The 20,944-nt window shown below is 46.2% G+C and overlaps 1 protein-coding gene across 1 annotated transcript in view; it reads right to left on the bottom strand.

Annotated features, from left to right (window-relative positions):
- Nucleotides 1–762: 762 nt before the first annotated feature.
- The window catches only part of ahctf1 (AT hook containing transcription factor 1), a 37,525-nt gene continuing 17,343 nt past the window's right edge, over nucleotides 763–20,944 (bottom strand). Inside the window, exons 22-40 of the mRNA XM_083650973.1 lie at nucleotides 20,673–20,863; nucleotides 19,538–19,682; nucleotides 18,548–18,679; nucleotides 17,619–17,766; nucleotides 16,437–16,587; nucleotides 15,580–15,687; nucleotides 15,098–15,245; nucleotides 14,697–14,915; nucleotides 11,803–12,493; nucleotides 10,724–10,912; nucleotides 10,244–10,349; nucleotides 8,959–9,653; nucleotides 8,514–8,815; nucleotides 5,839–8,274; nucleotides 5,201–5,474; nucleotides 4,032–4,169; nucleotides 3,844–3,941; nucleotides 2,928–3,013; nucleotides 763–2,361 (exon numbers count right to left, since the gene is read on the bottom strand). Of these exons, the coding sequence (XP_083507099.1) occupies nucleotides 2,163–2,361; nucleotides 2,928–3,013; nucleotides 3,844–3,941; nucleotides 4,032–4,169; nucleotides 5,201–5,474; nucleotides 5,839–8,274; nucleotides 8,514–8,815; nucleotides 8,959–9,653; nucleotides 10,244–10,349; nucleotides 10,724–10,912; nucleotides 11,803–12,493; nucleotides 14,697–14,915; nucleotides 15,098–15,245; nucleotides 15,580–15,687; nucleotides 16,437–16,587; nucleotides 17,619–17,766; nucleotides 18,548–18,679; nucleotides 19,538–19,682; nucleotides 20,673–20,863 (6,456 nt within the window). The 3' untranslated portion in view covers nucleotides 763–2,162. The remainder of the gene's footprint in view (nucleotides 2,362–2,927; nucleotides 3,014–3,843; nucleotides 3,942–4,031; nucleotides 4,170–5,200; nucleotides 5,475–5,838; nucleotides 8,275–8,513; nucleotides 8,816–8,958; nucleotides 9,654–10,243; nucleotides 10,350–10,723; nucleotides 10,913–11,802; nucleotides 12,494–14,696; nucleotides 14,916–15,097; nucleotides 15,246–15,579; nucleotides 15,688–16,436; nucleotides 16,588–17,618; nucleotides 17,767–18,547; nucleotides 18,680–19,537; nucleotides 19,683–20,672; nucleotides 20,864–20,944) is intronic.

The following is a 20,944-nucleotide window of genomic DNA, read 5'->3' on the forward strand; positions in this document are numbered from 1 at the left end:
TATGAATTATACAGTAGGCTCACAGCCCCGGGAAACAGGAGCTGCACAACAGTCAATGTGATACAGAAAGGCTTTTTTTTTTTTTACTATAATTGTGTGGACATTTAATTGACATTGCCTTAGCCCAGTGCTTCCCAAACTGGGCTATGCATATGATACTCCTAGGGGTATGTGGAGGTACTCCAGCAGGTACTCGAAAGGGGAAAATGGAAACAGTAAGAATAAATCATAAAAATAAATCTGCTCAGGAGGCACTAATTGCAACTCTTTGACTCCATTTCTTATTTTGTAATGTTATATTCGTCAAAAGGTGGGTTATCATTCATTCATTGCATCATATGCTATAGTTTTCTCTTGCAGTTTTCTAAGCAAAATGTTGGGAGTCGGCTAAAGGGGGTACTTGGATTCAGAAATCAGGCAAAGGGGGTACTGAAACCAAAAAAGTTTGCCGTAGCCAAAGCTTAGCCCTTGGTTAAGTGTTAGCCCAACACTTAACCTGCCCTGTAACCCTTAAAAGGCCTCTGTTCAAAATGGGAATTTACCAGTGATGTTTTAAGAAACTTAAGGACATCTGATATTCAGACCGGACTCATTGTTTATGAGGGGTGATTAGATGCCTGTGCTCATTTCAGTGGAATGACTGGTCCAGTCACTCCCACCGAACACCATCATCCATCCTAACAAGCACATGCACCTGAAGAAGAAAGTTAATTGACAAAATCAGTCCAGTCCACACCAGTTTTACAGAAATATTCAAGCTTTACCATATTTATCAAAGAGCAGTCATCAAAAAAGAAAAAGAAAAGACATCCTACATACATTCATCTGAAAAAATAGTGTCTGCTGGCGGTTTGCCATGACTTTAATAAAACAAGACTATTAACATGTTCCAATCGCTGTGCAAGTCAGTTTTCCTTTCATCCTATACAACCAACCAATGACATAGAAAAACAGTCCAAATCTGTTGGCAATAATGTACAACTCCGCAACTTTCACAGAAAATCCCAACTATCAACTCAATTTTAAGACTATGACATATTAGGCAGAACTGATTAGATGGTAAATTGCATTCAAAACACTTCAAACATTAAAATGATCATTCTTTATTTATTTATTAACTGTATTTGGAACATAGCACAACTATTTACAAATGAGCAGAAACGTAGCATCTCCACCGGGTTGGTTGCTCCTCCTCTTCTTAAATAGAAAAAACAGCAGGCCTCAAAACGTATTAAAAAGATTAAAATTATAAACTTTTATTTTTTCCTGTTTCAGTGTGGGAGCTTCTAAAAACACTAGAGGAGCACCCCCATGGATTGCTTTCACTTGTGCCATTCTGCAGCCAGAGAATTAAAAGTGATTGCGGGGAGGGTTTTGTAAAACAGCAAACACAAAATTAGCCAAGATGGGAGATGTGACATCAAGTGAAACCAATCTGTACCAGTGGGACGCGTCAATGTAAAAAAAGAAAAAAACATTGCTCTCCCTTTAGGGACTTGTGTCATGTTCGTCTCGCTTGGTAGTCTCTCCCTCCACAGTCCCTTCCCCAAACATTGAGTGAGGTGCTGAGAAAACTCCCAGGCAGCAGAACATGTCGATCAGCTTGTCGTACAAGTGTCAGAGACATTCCAAAGCCACCTACCAAAGCAGAAGTTTTCACTGATTTGATCCGCAGGGGTTTGAAAGCTCGATGCTGCTAATAAGTACCTTTCCTAAAAATGCCAAGATGGCGGCCGTGCCTTCTTCTGTTTTTCCGTGTCCATCCGACCAGAGGGGCGCTGTGGAGCGCTATGATGGCTGGGCGCAACAGCACAAAACACAGAATGATTGGTATATTAAAGTATTTATCAGCAGCATCGGGATTTCAAACCCCGGTGGATCTAATCAATGCTTGGGAGTTTTCTCAGCGCCTCGTTAAGTTTGGCGAAGGGACTGTGGAGGGAGAGTCTAGCAAGCGAGATGAACACGACAAGTACCTAAAGGGGCTACCTCTCTCTTCAGTGTGTTTTGTCACAACTTCCCAAAAGCATTTTCAGGCCAAAAAGGAGTACAGTTCACAAAAGATGACATGGAGGCCCAAGCTGATAAAGGTGACATGGAGGCCCAGAGGATTCAGTTCAGAACTTCAGGTGGTGTGTCTAATTAAAACCCTGTTTCCCTCCTTACAGTTTCCTCCTCTGGGTGACGGGCTTTGGGAAAAGGGTGTCCATTATACGCTTGCGTCGGAGGTTCATGTGCCGGGCTGGAGCCTTGCCTTCCTCGATCCTCTTCTGAGCGGGTGGGATGGGCAACACTGGGCTGGGCAAAGGGGAGATCAACTCAACCTCCACGACGCCAGGAGGCCCCAACGCAGCTTTGGGCCTGGAGGAAGACAAATTCAACAGTTTCATCACTCTCATCATGGGACCAAAGTTTATTAAAAAAAAAGATATATATGCTCTTGTGATGTAGGGTTTCTGACCCAAGAGTAAAAAATACAGAACCAAATGCAACAAGAGTTGAGGCACAGAGAAAAACAAGGTGAACAAGAGATGATCATTGGACTGGATAAACACAGGTAGATCTTCAATCTGAACATATTGATGGTTACCAATGGTTATTAAAAGTGGTTTAGAACCATGTCAAGAACTGAGATGAGCACTGAAGTTTTGATTTGTGATGTACAATATATTCATGAGCTGAAGATAAAAATGTGTTTTGTGTATATAAACGACATGAGATCAGTCTTGTAGAATTCTAGTTGAATCCATGTGCCTGATGCAGATATCCTTACAGATTATAGTTAAGCCAAAGCCAAAATGTATCTTCTATGGAAATATCCCAATCTCCACACCATTAGAAAATAAATAAACCACAGGGAGATTATCTGCCTCTTTTGGGTCATTGGTAAAAAATAAATACAAATAAAATAAGAAAAAGTGTCTTACTTTGCCGTTCGTTTGCTAGTTTTTCTGGTTTTAGAACCGACTGCTGCCTTCTCAACCACCACATTATCTTCGGAAGAAATTTCGTCCTGGAAAAAAGAAGTAGAAAAAAACAGTGCTTTTGAAAGTGTTGTTACACGACAAACTGTTAGCGATGCAAGTCCGCGGAAGGTCATTTAATCCATGCTTTATGGTCCTGTAACAAAGCCAGAGTATTTTGGGCCAGGGTTTATGATCATCTCTGAGATTTCAGAGATTATTTGTCTTAGGTGATGGATCAGTCTTGACGGAAGGAGACAAATCTATTAAAAATTGGGTTCAAACTAGTATCAAGATAGGCAGACAGATTCTTCTCCGAGGATGGAAGAAAGAGTGGGTACCCTCAGTCCAAGAGTGGGCTGCTGAATTGGCAGCTCTTTTAGGACTATAAAAGGTCAGTCTTGTGCCAAGTAACCGTAAACAGTAGAGAGAATATCAGATTCATGTGTAATGCTGTGCACCAAACCCCTGGGATATTATAGGTTTGAACAAAGACCTGACTTAAAGCCCCCCTCCAGCTAGTTTGTCTCACTCTGTGAGAGCATGTGATTCAATGTAGCTAGACTTATGTCAGGACCACTAAAGGTTCTTCCTCTTGTGCTGGGAAAGTACCTACCCTGAAGCAGGAGCTAAAAAGGTTCCTCTAAAAATGGGCATTCTAAGAACTACTATGGTTCCTAGTTCCTGCGGTGCGAACACAACAAAAAGGGGAGAGTTCCGACAACTGTTCCTAGATAGATAGATATTTTATTCAAGTGTCATGCACACAGGGTGCCCAGCCTTAGAACTGTGAAAAGGTTCCTGCGGTCTGAGAGGACCTACAGAATGAACATCTTAGAACCTTTGCCTCACCATGGCATGGAGCAGCAGAAGCATTTACCTGAGAAGCAGGCACTGCGGTGGCAGGGGGCTTTCTTCTGCTGCGACTGACAGCAGGCAAAGACACTTCAATCTGCACGGGGGGTTCTGCTTTATCTGCTGACACATAAATAGACACAGAGTTAATGTCACATCCATTAGATATCAATGAATGAATAAATGAATGAGTGGATGAATGACACAGCTGACCTCTTTTTCTCCTCCGTGAGGGGGAATAGATGAATGAATGCTCAACAGGGCTAGCCTCATCGTTTTCAGGGTTGACCGGTTCCACCGATGACTTTGTCCTCCTCTTACCGCCTCTCACCAGCTTTGTGACAACTCCTCCTGTCATTGTAAAGCAAAAATAGTTTTCACTCCATTTGCACATTTTTTTTGTTAGCATAGCAAACATATCACAGAGGACAACTGGTAGGCATGGGGTAGACTGTTAGCATAGCACACATATCACAGAGCACAACTGGTAGGCATGGGGTAGACTGTTAGCATAGCACACATATCACAGAGCACAACTGGTAGGCATGGGGTAGACTGTTAGCATAGCACACATATCACAGAGCACAACTGGTAGGCATGGGGTAGACTGTTAGCGTAGCAAACATGTGGTAGACTGTTAGAGAATATCTTAATTGGCGTTGCCAATTATCAACCCACTTTGCATCATTATAATCTGGGTGATATAAGCAGATGGGCAGTGTTTACCTTCTCTATACGAGGGATCTGTGTTGGTAAACAAAGGGCAGCTTATAATATGGGACCCTATGGAGGCAGCCTTGAGTGTCTCGCACTAGCAGCTGTGCTTTTTTACAAAATTCACTTCATTTTAAAAATTGCGACAGTTCAACATAACTTTAACATGACATACATCATCAGACCCTTGAGCTACTTCTGCTCTCACTCAGAATGTCAACATATAAGGTGTATAACGTTTGTTTGGCACAACTCATTCTAGTTAACTGCTGCAGTTCTGGGTGGCATATCCGGGTGTCGTGATGTCACGCTGGTCATGAGGCGAAACATGATTAACGTTTGACTGAAATCAGTTTGTAGACAGAGCTCTGCCACCCACGCAATATAGTTGTGCTTGCTGTAAAAAAAAAACACCAGCTAATGCATTGAATCTGTGAAAGAAGGTGTAAATTAATATTCTGGTATATTCCTGTTAGGTTTGTAATTTGTGAACTCCCCTGATATTCCACAACTTTCCTAGAGCATTTATAAAAGTTATTTGGCTTTTCCCCTGTCTGGAGTACACCTTTCAAAATTCCATGACATTCCAGAATTTCCATCAACAGTAGGAAGCCATAATCATTTTTTTTCTAGAATTTACACTGTCGCACATCTACAGTAATACATACCATCCATCTCCTCCTCATCCTGGAGCCTCTTGATGAGGGCATCGGCAACGGGTGTTTCTGAATCGACATCCAACGGCGTGTCCAATAAGGGAAGGTCCTCCTCTGGGTGTTGCCACAGTTTGCTTCTGGTTGGTCGACGGGAGTTGATGATGGGAGGATTGTCGCTATTAAAGCTTGTTTCAGGGAGATCTTGATTTGCGGTCACTTGTTCAGTGGTTGCCTCTCCTCTCCTCTCCAGTGCACTCTGAGGAAGCGATATAGGAACCAATTTCACCTGTGGGCGTTGAATGATTATGAATGATGGGTTATGAATTGATGGATCAGGTTTATCAAATTTAACAAACAATTTGGAATAGTTTTGTGCACTAGAAGAATGGATGACGGATCATAGATTAGTCCACCAAATTGAAATATTCATTGAATAAATGTGGGATGTCTCAGAGGACAGTAACATTCTTACTTTGTGTATTACTGAGAAGCTTTAAGCTGACTGATCAATGATGATGAACAATGGTGATGACAATTTTTTCACTTTTTTGCATCCTTACCTGTGGGTAAAGGTTAAGGGTCATATGCCTGGACTACATCCTTACCTGTGGGTAAAGGTTAAGGGTCATATGCCTTGACTACATCCTTACCTGTGGGTAAAGGTTAAGGGTCATATGCCTGGACTGTCGAGTGACCCTGGCAGGGCTGGAAGTTTGCCGTTTGTTGTTCTTCTCATCCTCCAGCAGGGCAGGTTGGCTCTCAGTGGCTTCCGTCTTAGTTTTCTTGGACTTGCTTTTCACAGAAGGAGCAACGGCCTCATCCAGTTCTTTCTCCTCCATCAAGGTGTCCATTTCATTATGAGTCAAAATCCTGCGGCTGGCCCTGGTTGGAGTGTTTCCCTGTGTGGCTCTGCGTTTGGCTGAGGTGGGGGTCTTCGAGCTGGCCGGTGCAGCATTGTTGTCGTTTTTGGCTTCATTCTCTGGTTCCTCCTTCCCTTCCTCTACAATCTCCGGGTCTGCTGGCGCCTCGGCAGCACTAGATCGGGTCTTGCGGCTGCTCCTGCTTGCTTCATTTTGAGCAGGCTCAGGCTCGGCTAGACTGGGCGAGGCAGAGACGTGAGAAATAGTCTCGGTATCCTCTTCCGGCGGTCCTCTGGTGTCTTTGGGTGGTCTGCCTCTTCTCTTACGACTGGGCGAGGCAGAGACGTGAGAAATAGTCTCGGTCTCCTCTTCCGGCGGTCCTCTGGTGTCTTTGGGTGGTCTGCCTCTTCTCTTACGACTGGGCGAGGCAGAGACGTGAGGGATAGTCTCGGTCTCCTCTTCCGGCGGTCCCCCGATGTCTTTGGGTGGTCTTCCTCTTCTTGATGCACGACTGGGCGAGGCAGAGACGTGAGGGATAGTCTCGGTCTCCTCTTCCGGCGGTCCCTTGGTGTCTTTGGGCGGTCTGCCTCTTCTCGATGCACGACTGGGCGAGGCAGAGACCTGAGAAATACTCTCTGTCTCCTCTACCGGCTGCTCCTCTGACACCTCGGTTTCCTCCAGGGGAGAAGAGATAACGGTAACCGCCTTTCTCCCCCTCGTGGTTCTCCGTGTCGGGGTGGAGGGTGCTTTCTTTCTCCTCTGAGAGGTGGTGGTGGCTTCCAATACAGGCTGTGGCTCAGGTTGTCTGTCTGAGCTCAGCCGTTTCTCTTCATCCTCGCTTCCGTTCTTCTCCTCCTCCTGGGGCTCCTTAATCTCTTCCCTGTTCTCTACCACCTCCTCCATCTGCTCTGTAATCTCTTCCCCGTTATCCTCCTCCCACTGCTCCTGAACCTCTTCCCTGTTCTCCTCCTGCTGCGCCTGAACCTCTTCCATCTCCTCCTCCTCCCACTGCTCCTGAACCTCTTCCCTCTTCTCCTCCTCCTGCTGCTGTTCCTGAACCTCTTCCCTGTTCTCCTCCTCCTCCTGCTGCTGCTGCTGAACCTCTTCCCTGTTCTCCTCCTCCTCCTGCTGCTGCTGCTGCTGAACCTCTTCCCTGTTCTCCTCCTCTTCCCTCTCCTCCTGCTGTTCCTGAACCTCTTCCCTCTCCTCCTCCTCCTCCTGCTGCTCCTGAACCTCTTCCCCGTTCTCCTCCATTTCAGCTAAGGCTTTGTGGTGTTGCTGCTGCTCTATTACAGAATCAGCCGCCATCTCTGTATTGTGGTCCATCTGGCTCGGTTCAGGTGTGTTGGTCTCAACAGGCCCATTCTCTTCTGGAGCAAAAATGACATCATTGACACAGACACTTGTCTCGGGCTCTTTCTGGTCCTCAACTCGTGTTGGTTTATCCTCTTCTTGGCCCATCTCCTCCACTGCAGCATCTTTCATTGCCCCAGTGTCTTTGCTAGACTGCTCCTTCTCATCCAGGGCTGCTGAGAGCTCTTCTACTGGAGTTGAGCCAGAGTCTGAAATGATTTCAGGTTCTTCAATATCGCCACTCTGATCTTCAGCATCTACCTGTTCTTCAGCCTCTCCTGTCCTCTGGTCTTCATCTGAAAGGCCAGTTTGGTGTATTATAGGCTCTAGGCCCTCTGAGCCCTCGGACAACACAGGTTGAATATTTTCCTCTTCTGTCTCAGTCCATCCATCTACCTCTATTCCTTCCAAGGTGTCCAGCTCTGTTGCCTGGTCAACCCCAGAAGCATCTCCAGACAAAGGAATGTCCTGGTCATTTGTGCTCAAAAGAATGACCTCTGGTTGGGCCACAAGTTCATCACAAGCCTCCACTATGAAAGGCGAGGTGGAGGACTGCAGAGCATTCTCCATAGACAGTGTGTCCACATCTTTATCCCCATCCTCCTCCACCTCTAGCATCAGAGAGAAGCTTTCCTGAGATTCAGAGCTGGGGCCCTCCAGTTCGCTGGTTTGCCCAAGCTCCGTAAGACCCAGCTGAGTGCCATCAACCAGGCCATGCTGTCCTTCCACAAGCTCCAGGGGCACCAGGAGAGTGGTGGAGGGTTTGAGCTCTGTGTAGGATGTTCCATCATCCTCCTTGTTGTGTGCCACCACGTCTCCATCCGACCCAAGTCTCACCATAACCACCTCTCCATCCATCTCGTCTTCTACCACCTGTAAAGGGGAAAACATATAGGGAGTAAGTTTTTTCCCCCACCCCCAGATATGAAAACCTTCCCATAAAAAAGTTGAGTTTGGAAGAAAATAGACTTTCGACATTAGCTAAACTGAAAATTAACTCAACACAGCACTGTCAAATTGTGCCAAGCAGCACAACAGAAACGAAGCAACGATATAATCATTTAAAAATATCGGATAGGTTTCAAATGCAGCGCCAAGCTGTGATTGGTTACCTCCAGCCCTGTCTCAGGTGTGATGATTGAGAGCTCAGCAGCCTCCTGTTCCGATAAGCTCGGCAAAAAGTGGGATTGTCTTTGTTCTAGGAAGAGGGGCGGCAGCCTTCCATTACCCTGTACCTCCTCAATGATCTCCACCTCACTGCCAGAGTCCTCCCCCTCATCTTCTTCTTCTTCGTCGTCTTCCTCATCGTCTTCCTCATCCTCCTCTTCCGGATCATCAGACTCCTCTTCTTCCTCTTCCTCGTCATCAGAGACCGCGCTAGAAAGTTCTTCACTGTCAGGCACACTCACCACAGCTGGAAGGACAAACAAGAGTCTCCAGTCAGATAGTGCATGTCTGCCTGTGTAGGAGATCATGTGTATGTGTTAATTGCATGCTTATCCACGTGTGTGTGTGTGTGTGTGTGTGTGTGTAATCTGCAGGTATATAGTGCCTCACAGTGGGAGTCGGTGCCGCTGGGCTCTGAGGATGTGATGGAAGTAACAGATTTTTGGCTGGTTAACACCAGAGGGCCTTCAGCATCTGCCTGCTCCTCCTCTTGGACCTCACAGGCCGGCTCACTGAGACAGAGAAAAGCAGCTGCCTGCTCGTCCTCTTGGATCTCACAGGCTGGCTCACTGATACAGAGAAGAGCAGCTGCCTGCTCGTCCTCTTGGACCTCACAGGGTGGCTCACTGAGACAGAGAAGAGCAGCTGCCTGCTCGTCCTCTTGGACCTCACAGGGTGGCTCACTGAGACAGAGAAGAGCAGCTGCCTGCTCCTCGTCTTGGATCTCACAGGCCGGCTCACTGAGACAGAGAAGAGCAGATGCCTGCTCCTCGTCTTGGATCTCACAGGCCGGCTCACTGAGACAGAGAAAAGCAGCTGCCTGCTCGTCCTCCTCTTGGACCTCACAGGCCGGCTCACTGATACAGAGAAGAGCAGCAGCCTGCTCCTCGTCTTGGATCTCACAGGCTGGCTCACTGATACAGAGAAGAGCAGCAGCCTGCTCCTCGTCTTGGATCTCACAGGCTGGCTCACTGAGACAGAGAAGAGCAGCAGCCTGCTCCTCGCCTTGGATCTCACAGACTGGCTCACTGAGACAGAGAAGAGCAGATGCCTGCTCCTCGTCTTGGACCTCACAGGCTGGCTCACTGATACAGAGAAGAGCAGATGCCTGCTCGTCCTCTTGGATCTCACAGGCCGGCTCACTGATACAGAGAAGAGCAGCAGCCTGCTCCTTCTCTTGGACATCACAGGCCGGCTCACTGAGACAGAGAAGAGCATAATGATAGATTTTTTTTAAACAAAGTTATGAATTACTGTAAACAAAATCAAACTTCAATAAATATTCAGCTAAAAAGTTCGTAAAAGGGAAAACTTGCACTTCTGGCTCCATTAAGGCTTACTCAGGCAGATAAATTGCATAAGATGATTTAACACCAATATTAAAAAAATACCATTGTTCAGAAAAAGTAAGAATATTATAGGCTTTACAGTGAAATGTACAGTAGGGGACTAGGAGGAAAGTTGGGTGATGGTTTTCATTATAATCTTTGGCCTAACAAACCCCTGCCAAGTCTGTCCTTACCCCTAAACGAGCTTTCCACTTTCAACTCTATGATAATTAACTTCTTAATTTGACCATTTGAAACTCTGATGCGTGCTCTTCCTGTCAAGCGAGACTGGCCATAGACCAACCAGAGAAATAACACTTTTTATAGAAAGAGAAAAGGATGTGTACTTGTTGAAGAAGTTCAAGGTGCTTGACGCCTCGTGGATCCCGGAGCGGGCGAGAGGAGGAGACAGATCATCACCAAATAGATGTTGATCAATAAACGCAGTCAGATCTGGAGGCGGGGAAGGATTGAATAAATAAATAAAAACACCATGAATTATACTTTTTCCACACATTAGTAACCAAGTCATCAATATGATGTTTCCCAATAATCAATAAAGAATATCTCCAATATAAATAAATCCATTAACATCAACACAGATCAGGAAGCTGAAATTCACAAGCCACTTTAACATTGCACCAACCAACATGCTTTTTTGAATAATAAGAATGTAAAGCAAATCAGTCAACATTTAAATGATGGCTGGCTAACCCTCAAAAAAGCAATACTGAGTTACCAGTCGCATCCAAAATCTACCACTATCCGAGGATTTTTTTTATTTACCAGCGGATTAGGAATGCACAATTTTGAGGTGAGTTCGTCACCTGTTTGCTCCGTCTGTTCAGGTTCGTTTGTGGGTTCAATGGCTTCAGATGGTTCCAGGTGTTCGGTGAGCTCTGGGGTTTCAGTGGCCTGTGATTGGTCGTCCTTCTGCCCCACAGATTCACCTGGTTGGTCCTGAGATTCCACCTCAGGTTCCGACGCCATGACCTCAGCAATGTCCTGGTTATGGTCTAGGAGCAAATAAACAAGGATGGGTCAAGGAGCATTTCAAAACGGTCCGTTTGGATATTGAGAAAATTAGAGCACCAGTGCCATTATCTGATATGAACATTGGAAATGTATGTGAGCAGTTGACCGCTTGAAGGCAGAAAGTAGTATTTAGAAAGTGCAAAGCTATTTTTACTACATGTATTGATTACTGACAATACATATTGCCAGAGAATGTTATGGTAATAAATATACTTTCATAAGACATCTTCCTGGATTCCTGGCTTCAATTCATTTGGTTTATATCAGCTGTTATATATACATTTAGCGGATGAGGAGTGGTTAAAATTCCATTCCCTAACAATTACATTGCTGACAAGGTCTTGAGTACTTGAGGCTATCTATCGCTGGCTGAGTAGAACTATTTGAAAATCGCTCTTATTTGGTTGCATTTCATGTTGTTAAGTGTCTAACGCTGGGTGCTTCTCTTTGGGCCGTGGAACAGACTTTCACATGTTAAGTGTCTAACGCTGGTGGTTCTCTTTGGACAGTAACACTGGTACTTCTCTTTGGGCAGTGGAAGAGACTTTCACATGTTAAGTGTCTAACGCTGGTGCTTCTCTTTGGACAGTAACACTGGTACTTCTCTTTGGGCCGTGGAACAGACTTTCTGAATCACAGAGTGTAGAGCAGAGGCGTTCATTAGCCTTACACATAACCATGTAACTCATACTGTCACTTTATCAACTACAAATGAAGCAGAAGAACGGCACCAAAATTGGAATTTATCTATTTACCTGAGAATTTAATTAGCACTGTACTATTTATGTGATGTAATTCCCACCCTGATACCACCTCTGCCGTAATAGTGGGTCACATAGAAACTAATAATATCTCCCCCCGATTTAATTACCTTCATTGTGATTAGATTCCTCTAGTTCTCCCAGGTCAAGGGTCAGACCATCTTGTTTATTACTTGACTCCCCTTCATCTTCCTTTTCAGGCTCGAGCCTCTCTTCCTCCTGAGCAGCATCTTGATCGAGACCAATCTCGAGGACTTCTTCAGTTGTTTTCTCATCGTCTTCCTCCCGCCCTTCACTCTGTCTATCCTCTGATGTCAGAAGAGGGCTCTGCTCATTGGCTGTCTGTTGCTCTGGTTCTTCCTGTTCAGCGGGAGCTTTAATTCTCACTACCACTACCTCATCATCCTCATCATTGATTGGATGCACCTCCTCCCTTTCCAGTTCTCCTGAGAGAGGTGCATCATAGAACTCCAGGGTGGTGTCCGTTGAGTGGACGGAGGCCTGGCTACTTTCTAAGCCCAGGCTAAGTCGCGCTGGCATCGAAACTGGCAATGACAACCCTGATGATCTGCTTTCTGCAGGGACATCGTGGATGGAGGACGACTCGCTCTCAGAGCCCCTCGGCTGTGGTGAGGGGACGCCACCTTCTGGAGGCATGAACTTTACACGAGGTTGTTCCTCCAGCTCGTCCTCGTCTCCGTTTTCCTCTTCCTCGGGAGGCAGTGAGGTCCAGGTCTGACGAGTAGCCTTGGGCAGCGGGGAGCCTCTGGTCAGCAAGCTGATCTCACTGTCTGATGCCATCTAAAGAGAAAACAACAGAGATGGGAAGCCACAACTCAGTCTCAAAAACAGCAGAGATGGACAAAGCCATCACCTCAGACAAAGGAGGAGGCGGTTTCTCCATTTAGTTTAAGATCCTTTCTACTCTTAAAGTCCCTGGAAACCAGAAATATTTTATTATTATTTAGCATTTTGAGTTCATCACATCACAGGAACCTATGTTAATAAGCCACCAGCCAAATTTGAATGATGATGAACGTCGCAAAGTATATAAATTTAGGTTTGACAGTCATGACAAAAGTCATGAGAATCAATTACCGTAAATTCCGGACTATAAGCCGCGGCTTTTTTCCCGTTTTTTGGCCTTTTTTGCCCCCTGCGGCTTATATAACGGTGCGGCTTATCTATGGATTTTTCCAGCAAACGGCCACTCGGGAACCTCCAAAATCTATGGATGTTGGTATGAGGCAGAACGAGAGCAAGACAGACATTATGAGAGCGAGACCCTGATTGGATGATGTTGCAAAAAATGTGCCTCGCGACCTGATTGGAGCACTGTGCCACTACTCTCTCTCAGCCACTACGGTAAAACACCCTCCCTCCTCCCTCGCTCCGGGGGGAAAAAGGCAGCGATTGAGCCTGAAAGACAGTCTGAATGAAATTGAATGTAACATTCCCAATTCTATGTATTACATTCTAAAAAACTAACAGCAACATTTTGGAAGGCTAAGCCACACAACTAGCTCGTTGTAATCTAACATCATGCTTCAAAAGATGGAGAACTGGCTGTGTTACGACGATGGCGGCGATTGAGCCTGAAAGCCATGTCTGAGACAGTAGCGAGACAGGAACAACAACAGCAGCAGCAGCAAAGGATCATGCACAAACCCGAGACGAAAGGGACTGTCCGTCAGGGCGCGGACGACTATGTCAGCAACTCCCTCCCGACTACCAGGAGAAAATTACAAACTTCGGCGAATTCACACAAAGAAAGATCAAGGAATATTCCATCGGACCGGAGCAGATCATAAATATGGATGAAGTGCCTTTGACGTTCGACCTGCCTCTCACTAGGACTGTTAACAAGAAAGGTGAATCGTCCATCACGTTGAGAACCACAGGTCACGAGAGAACGAATTTCACTTGTGTTCTTGGCTGCACAGCATCTGGAGTAAAGCTCCCGCCGATGGTGATTTTTAAGCATCTCACAATGTGTGATTTTGTCTGGGGATTAGTGACCTGACTTTTGTTTTGTTGAAATGTTAATAAATGGGAGCTTCCCCAAACAGCCATCTCTTTCCCGACAATCCCCTCTGTGCACGAAGCCTTACATATGGTAATTAAACATCAAAACACCCGCGGCTTATAGACCGGTGCGGCTTATATATGTAAAAAACAGTCAACTTTGCAGGTGCGGCTTATACACCGGTGCGCCTTATAGTCCGGAATTTACGGTAGATTTTAGAGTGTATTTTCTCCCGCGGACTGTGTGGGCGTGTCCCGTCTGCAGCAGGTCTCCTCTCTCTCTCTCTCTCGGAGCAGACCGAGGAGACCTCTCTCTCCGTTAACGGAGAGAGAGAGAGAGAGAAGGAGAGAGAGAGAGAGAAGGAAAGAGAGATGGAGTGTGTGTGTGTTCGCGTGTTGCTCGACGCATAGCACAGACAGAGAGGGTTTACAGAGAGGAAGAGATCTCTGCGCTGCGAGTGCACAGCGCTACTGTGTGTGTCAGTGTGTGTGTGTGCGCGTGCGTGCATGCGTGTGCGTGATTCGATTAAATCTTATGACGTGATAAGATCATGCATTTTAGCACCGCGCGCACTGCTCTCTTCAATGAGGAAATGGAAATCCAGACCTTGTAGAAAAGTGTCGATTTTTGGGGTTAGGGTGAAAGTAATGTCAACTTACTTTCTGAGGCACACAATTACTCACATAAGACCCTAAATTTAATAGTTAGAAGGTTTTTGTGGATTTTGGTTTCCAGGGACTTTAAGATAAATGAGAATGGCCAAATGCCTTGCTGGTGTTACCTGAAATAAAACAGTGCCCTGATTTTTTAACGTAGTCAAATCATTTCTAACTTTGAGGCAAACATTGAGCAAAACCTATATAAAATAATAACTACCCAGCAAGAGGTAAATGTAATGATATACACCATACAAAATTAGCAGAGCAAGGGGGTGGTGTTGATGGCATACTAGTGCAACCAACTAGTGTAGGGTCTTACCCCGTTGCTCCATGGGATGGCGGCCTTCTCTGGTTCAGGTGATTGCTCCTCTTCGATGAAGGTGATGCGGCTCTCTTTGCTGCGGAGTGGGGGCGTGATGGAGCGTCCCGGGGAAGCAGAGGGCGTGGCCACGGGCGTGGGCCTCAGGCTGCTGCGCAGGATGGACTGGGGAGTGAAGGCTGAGAACACAGGGCCAGAGGCAGCCAAGGCCCGGGCGCGCTGGGAGGAGAAACACAAAAATTACTAAATGCCTTAAGACTAACCCGTCATGTACACAAGCAAGAAGAAAAACATGGGACAAACACCGATACAGATTTGACTACTTTGGAAATGACAAGCAGCACAAATTGAAGGACAAAACACACGCAAAGCAAATGACTCCACATATGTGTCTTACTCACCTTGACCACTTGTGGTGTTTGCAGCAGACTGAGTTCCGGAGCCTTGCTGATGCTCTTGGGAGGAGCCCAGGAGCTGGGATGTCTGGGGGGTGTGCGGAGGAGTGGCCGAGGGGTCTGACAGGAGGGGTGGACCACCAAGTCTATCAGCCTGGACCACAGGAGCAGAAGGGAGGAGTAATGCAATGCAACCACGATAACACGATTGTCGCAATAACTATATGGGGTCATAAAACCTCACACAAGCATTATGTGTCTGTCCTCATCTTAAGCTTTCTGGAGCAACTTTAAATTGTACACCTTAAATGTCATCAAAGATCAGACTGTCTAGCTTTGGGAGAGAATTGCCCATGTTCAAAAATATTAAACTGCCCAATGGCAGAAGAACAGCAAGTTCTTGTATTTCCCTTTACATTCAAAAGTATGGTATTGGGTATGGTATGTCTCACTCAGGCTAATAATGGATCTCTTATGTGTGCGAGTACCTCGACTTTCGTTTGGCGGTCATGGTGATGGGGGTTCCCAGGAAGGGATCAGGCATGGCTAGGGAAGACGGCTTGGGGCTGGGAGTTCGCATATCTGCTGCCCTGGGACTGGTAGGAACGGGTTGAAAATGTTAGAATAGGAAAGGGCATAGGGCAGTCCTCGAATATTCAGATATTCGAATATTGGTTCATAATGCTGACATTCAAATTCGAAAATTAATATTCGATATTCTGTTTTTTTTCCCCTAGAATGAACCTAACCCAAACTAATAATCACTCCTCATGTCCCACAGGCCGATTCATTCATGGATATATAAGGAATTAATCCATTGACTATAAGGCATTATAAGGATTACTATGTACCGTAGCTTTAATATAAACAATCAATCAATCAATCACGATCCAGTAGGTGGCAGTAATGCAACACTTAAGTCACTATCTAGTAGTGCAATTAGTAATTAGTCTGCAATTATTTTCATTTCAAAAATGTATTTAACGAAAAAAGACTCATATGTATTCCAGTGAATCACTTTATTACATTTTTGGTGTCTTTCTTTTTCCCCCCCATCATGACGACATCACAGCAGACATTTGAATATTCGTGGAAAACCTCAATAGAATATTCAAATTTAAAGAACTCGATTCGAGGACAGCCCTATAGGGCAGGTAGAGAAAGAATATAGAACAGAATAGCATACAATACTACAGGACAGAAAGGTTCAGAGTGCTTGCACTTGTAGGGCTGGCAAGGGCAAACAGGTTAGCACATTTTTCGTCAGTGCCTCCACAATGACAACAAGTGAATCCTACATGCATGAGTGATATGTCAGAGAGCCATTCTGGTGTGGTGTGCTCACCTCTTGACCGGGGTGGTCTGTGGTGAGGCTCCCTTGCCCAACCACACCTCCTCTATCTTGGTCAAGACGTTGTTGATGAAGCCCGCCCGGGACATCACCTTCTCACCCGTGGAGCGCTTGGCGATGGCCGACAGCGGCTGGGGACGAGACACTGGACCACAGGGTGTGGAAAGACGTCGAGTCATTTTTTTCAGCCAGCTGTTTAGACTAAATATGACTACATTCTTTTAGTGATACCAATAAAATGGTGGGAGCAGCGACACTAGTGTGCAGACTTTATTTTGGTCATTTTCAGTTGAACTTCCGTCCTGCACCTAGTCTTTTATCGTTTGGAGGTGCGTGCCTTTTTATCTTGTTAGACTAAATATGATGACACTTATTTTTCTAATTCCCATGGGTAATTAGCTATAATGGACTGGAAGAGGAAGAACAATTAATAAGCACTGGTTTTATGTAGAATATAATCATTATATTCTACATAAAATAATTTCTTGTGTATGGAAACACACATTCAAATTTCAATAGCTCCTACCCCATTTGAACTGGAGGGTGCATTAGAAAACATTTTCTCAAACATTGCAAATGTGGTTGTAAATTGTTGTTCCTCTTCCAGTGAATCATAGAAGCAGAATAGGAGTTTCTAGCACAACTCCACCTACTTCCAAGGTGCATGGAGAAGGTGCAAGTCAGGTCAGGGACCGTGATGAAGGCCACAAGCCAAATTGCATTGGTCTAATTAAAAGTTTAATTTAAGTTTTACTTCATGCTACAAGTGTTGCTGGAGTTTTTGCCCTCTTCTGGCAAATCAGAAATATATTCATTATACTGTGGTTTTACTCGTCTGCTTTAGAGGTTACTGGAAATGGAATAGCAAATATCCAATAAAAAGCTAACTTGACTCTGGTCACGTACAACTCACAGCTAAATGGAATAAGTTCACACCTCTTTGGGGAATGTAGGAACACTAACCAAAGCAGAAGTAGACACGAAAGGTAAATCACAACACTTCATCACAAAACAACTCCTAGATTCTAGGAGTTGTTTCTAGGACCTTCTATGACCTTTCTAGGACCTAGAAAGACTGAATATCACAGATTGATGATCTACTGTATGTCAGAGGATAGAATTGCCATTTAATATGCGCCCATTTCCCTTGTCACTTCAGCACCACTCCCTACCTACCTTCTCTGTGGACGGTGGAGGAGTGCTGGTAAGGCTTGGCTCTCTCCATAGCCAGTTTCCTCTGGACTCTGGGTAAAACCTTGCCATACTGGTCCATGATAGAGTTCCTGGTGTTAAACCGCTCCTTTAACTTTGGGTCCCGCTCATTCTGGAGAGGAAGGAGGAAAAGAACTTCATTATACATCACATGTGAAAAGACGTCTTCAGAGCTCCATGTCTAATTGGGAAGGAAGGAGAATAGGCAGGCGCATGTATGGCTGTCAATGGAACTGGTTCCCTTCTATTTATTGATGATGTGACTGCTGACAACAGCAGCAGGATGAATTCTGAAGTGTTTTGGGCAATATTATCTGCTCATATTAAGCCAAATGTCTCCAAACTCATTGGACGGTGCTTCACAGTGCAGATGGACAATGACCCAAAGCATACTGCGAAAGCAACCAAAGAGCTTTTTAAGGCAAAGAAGTGGAAAGTTCCGCAATGGCCAAGTCAATCACGTGACCTGAATTGACCAATTGACCATGCATTTCACTTGCTGAAGACAAAACTGAAGGGAAAGCGCCCCAAGAACAAGCAGGAACTGAAGAGCGTTGCAGCGGAGGCCTGGCAGAGCGTCTGGTGATGTCTACGGGCTCCAGACTTGAGGCTGTCATTGACTGCAAAGGATTTGTTCACCTGATTCGGATGAAGATTGTGTCCAATGTCCAAATATATATGGACATAACAGTATATATTGTGACTATGGCCTTGATGAACTCAAAGAAATATGTGCACTAAAAATGAAAATGTTCTGCCAATGTGGCATGTTGAAATATCACTTTGAGCGAGGTTGTGTGTAGGAGAGAGTATCAGTGTTCACATGTCCTCCAATACCTAATGGCGTAAAACAGATGTTTGGTGCGTTTGCCTCTGTGAACTGTGTTACGCACCGCCAGGTTCATTTTGAGGCTGTGGTTGAGCCGTAGGGCAGGTATGTAATTGGCCTCCTGCAGGTAGTGAACTATCAACAGCTCTCTGTTGTGGAGGCCCCCGGTTCCCTGAAGAAACTTCTGCAAAGATTCCTGCAAAGGCATGGAAAGGTATTTTTTAAACACAGAATGCCTCATCCAGAAAGACTTACAATAACTGACCAACAAACGGCAGAATAAATTATATACCATCAGCATCATCACGAGTCATGGTTTCACATGTCAGATAATTTTTTTCCAAAGGTGGTTTCTATCATCTTAGATAGTTCTTATCACGCTAATGTATGTTCAAGTGCTAATTTTTCGGATCAGTTTGTTTTTAAGTAGTTATTTGATGATATAAAAAGGGCTGATTGACACCTGTGACAGCCAGTCTCAAGCAGTCACTGGCAGCTCTGCTCATGTCAGCTTTGCATACGTGTTCGGGAATAGCAACAGTTGTGTAATGTTAGGACCCTTGTATGGATGGTTAGGACGGTCGAGCTACTTTTACTACAATTTCTGCTACAATTTGTGTGGTGTGATGGGACCACAATAAAAATAAAAATAATTAGAACTTAAAAGTGACATATTTACAGAGCTCGAGCATTGACTGTAGAAATACGCTACTACGGAAAGCTAGAACCAGCAGCTACGTAAAAAGTTCAGAGGGGGGCGGGAACCACTCCGGTCCCATCCCCCGGTCACTACTGTGCAGACTTGCTCCAAAATGGCACAGAATCTGGGGTGTTTTGTCATCACTATAGCATACCGGTAGGAGGTGGAGACATGTCGTCCATATTTTCTATATTAGTGCACTTGGCTACTTTTTAGAAAGTGCTTTAAAATCTGGAATCTCAAGGTACATTTTAAACAAAAGCGATTCATCTGTCAACGATTCGATTCCACGTCCGCATCGCGATGCGTCGTATGAACGATTCATTTTGACAGCCCTGAGTCAGCGTGTCCTACCTGTTCGGTGAGGCTGAGGGGCAGCTTGAGCAGCTCCTTGACGAGGCCCAGCTCCTGGCAGCTCTCATACACGAAGCCCAGCAGCTCCTCCATGTTGAGGCGGCTGGAGTGCTGCCGAAGTAAGGACAACGCCTCTACCAGACACCTGCGAGACAGGCAACATTGGTTAACTGACTACTATGAAGTTGGCTAAGCCATGATTTGTGGAAGTAAACATGGCACGTGATACCCATCATGCTTGTTCAAAAAAAATAATAATAACAACATTCAGCACATCAGCAGTCCCTAGAACTGAAAGCACACTAGTTATAAACAAGTGTGGGCGACAACACGTGCACAGAAGTGCCCTCTTCGTCCCTACCTGTTGTGGAGCAGTACAGAGAGGCAGAGTTTGGCCTGGGGGGTGGAGGAGAGCGGGGGCCTACCTGTTGTGGAGCAGTACAGAGAGGCAGAGTTTGGCCTGGGGGGTGGAGGAGAGCGGGAGCCTACCTGTTGTGGAGCAGTACAGAGAGGCAGAGTTTGGCCTGGGGGGTGGGGAGGAGAGCGGGGGCCTACCTGTTGTGGAGCAGTACAGAGAGGCAGAGTTTGGCCTGGGGGGTGGAGGAGAGCGGGGGCCTACCTGTTGTGGAGCAGTACAGAGAGGCAGAGTTTGGCCTGGGGGGTGGAGGAGAGCGGGGGCCTACCTGTTGTGGAGCATACAGAGAGGCAGAGTTTGGCCTGGGGGGTGGAGGAGAGCGGGGGCCTACCTGTTGTGGAGCAGTACAGAGAGGCAGAGTTTGGCCTGGGGGGTGGGGAGGAGAGCGGGGGCCTACCTGTTGTGGAGCAGTACAGAGAGGCAGAGTTTGGCCTGGGGGGTGGAGGAGAGCGGGGGCCTACCTGTTGTGGAGCAGTACAGAGAGGCAGAGTTTGGCCTGGGGGGTGGAGGAGAGCGGGGGCCTACCTGTTGTGGAGCATACAGAGAGGCAGAGTTTGGCCTGGGGGGTGGAGGAGAGCGGGGGCCTACCTGTTGTGGAGCAGTACAGAGAGGCAGAGTTTGGCCTGGGGGGTGGGGAGGAGAGCGGGGGCCTACCTGTTGTGGAGCAGTACAGAGAGGCAGAGTTTGGCCTGGGGGGTGGGGAGGAGAGCGGGGGCCTACCTGTTGTGGAGCAGTACAGAGAGGCAGAGTTTGGCCTGGGGGGTGGAGGAGAGCGGGGGCTTTGTGACGTGGAAGTAACGAAGAGCCACCATGTGCTGACCCTGGCACATCAGCGCCTGCAGGACGCGCTCATGCTGCCACGCAAAGTGGCACTGAGAGGTAGCCGGGTGCAGGAGCAGCTCTAGGGAGCTCTGATCAGGGCAAAAGGGGAAACACAATTGTTAGCAGGTCGGTAACACGCAAGACGCTACAGCAGGAATCATAGGTGAGGG

The sequence above is a fragment of the Poromitra crassiceps genome (assembly GCF_964638095.1).
Source record: "Poromitra crassiceps genome assembly, chromosome: 14".
NCBI lineage: Eukaryota > Metazoa > Chordata > Actinopteri > Beryciformes > Melamphaidae > Poromitra > Poromitra crassiceps.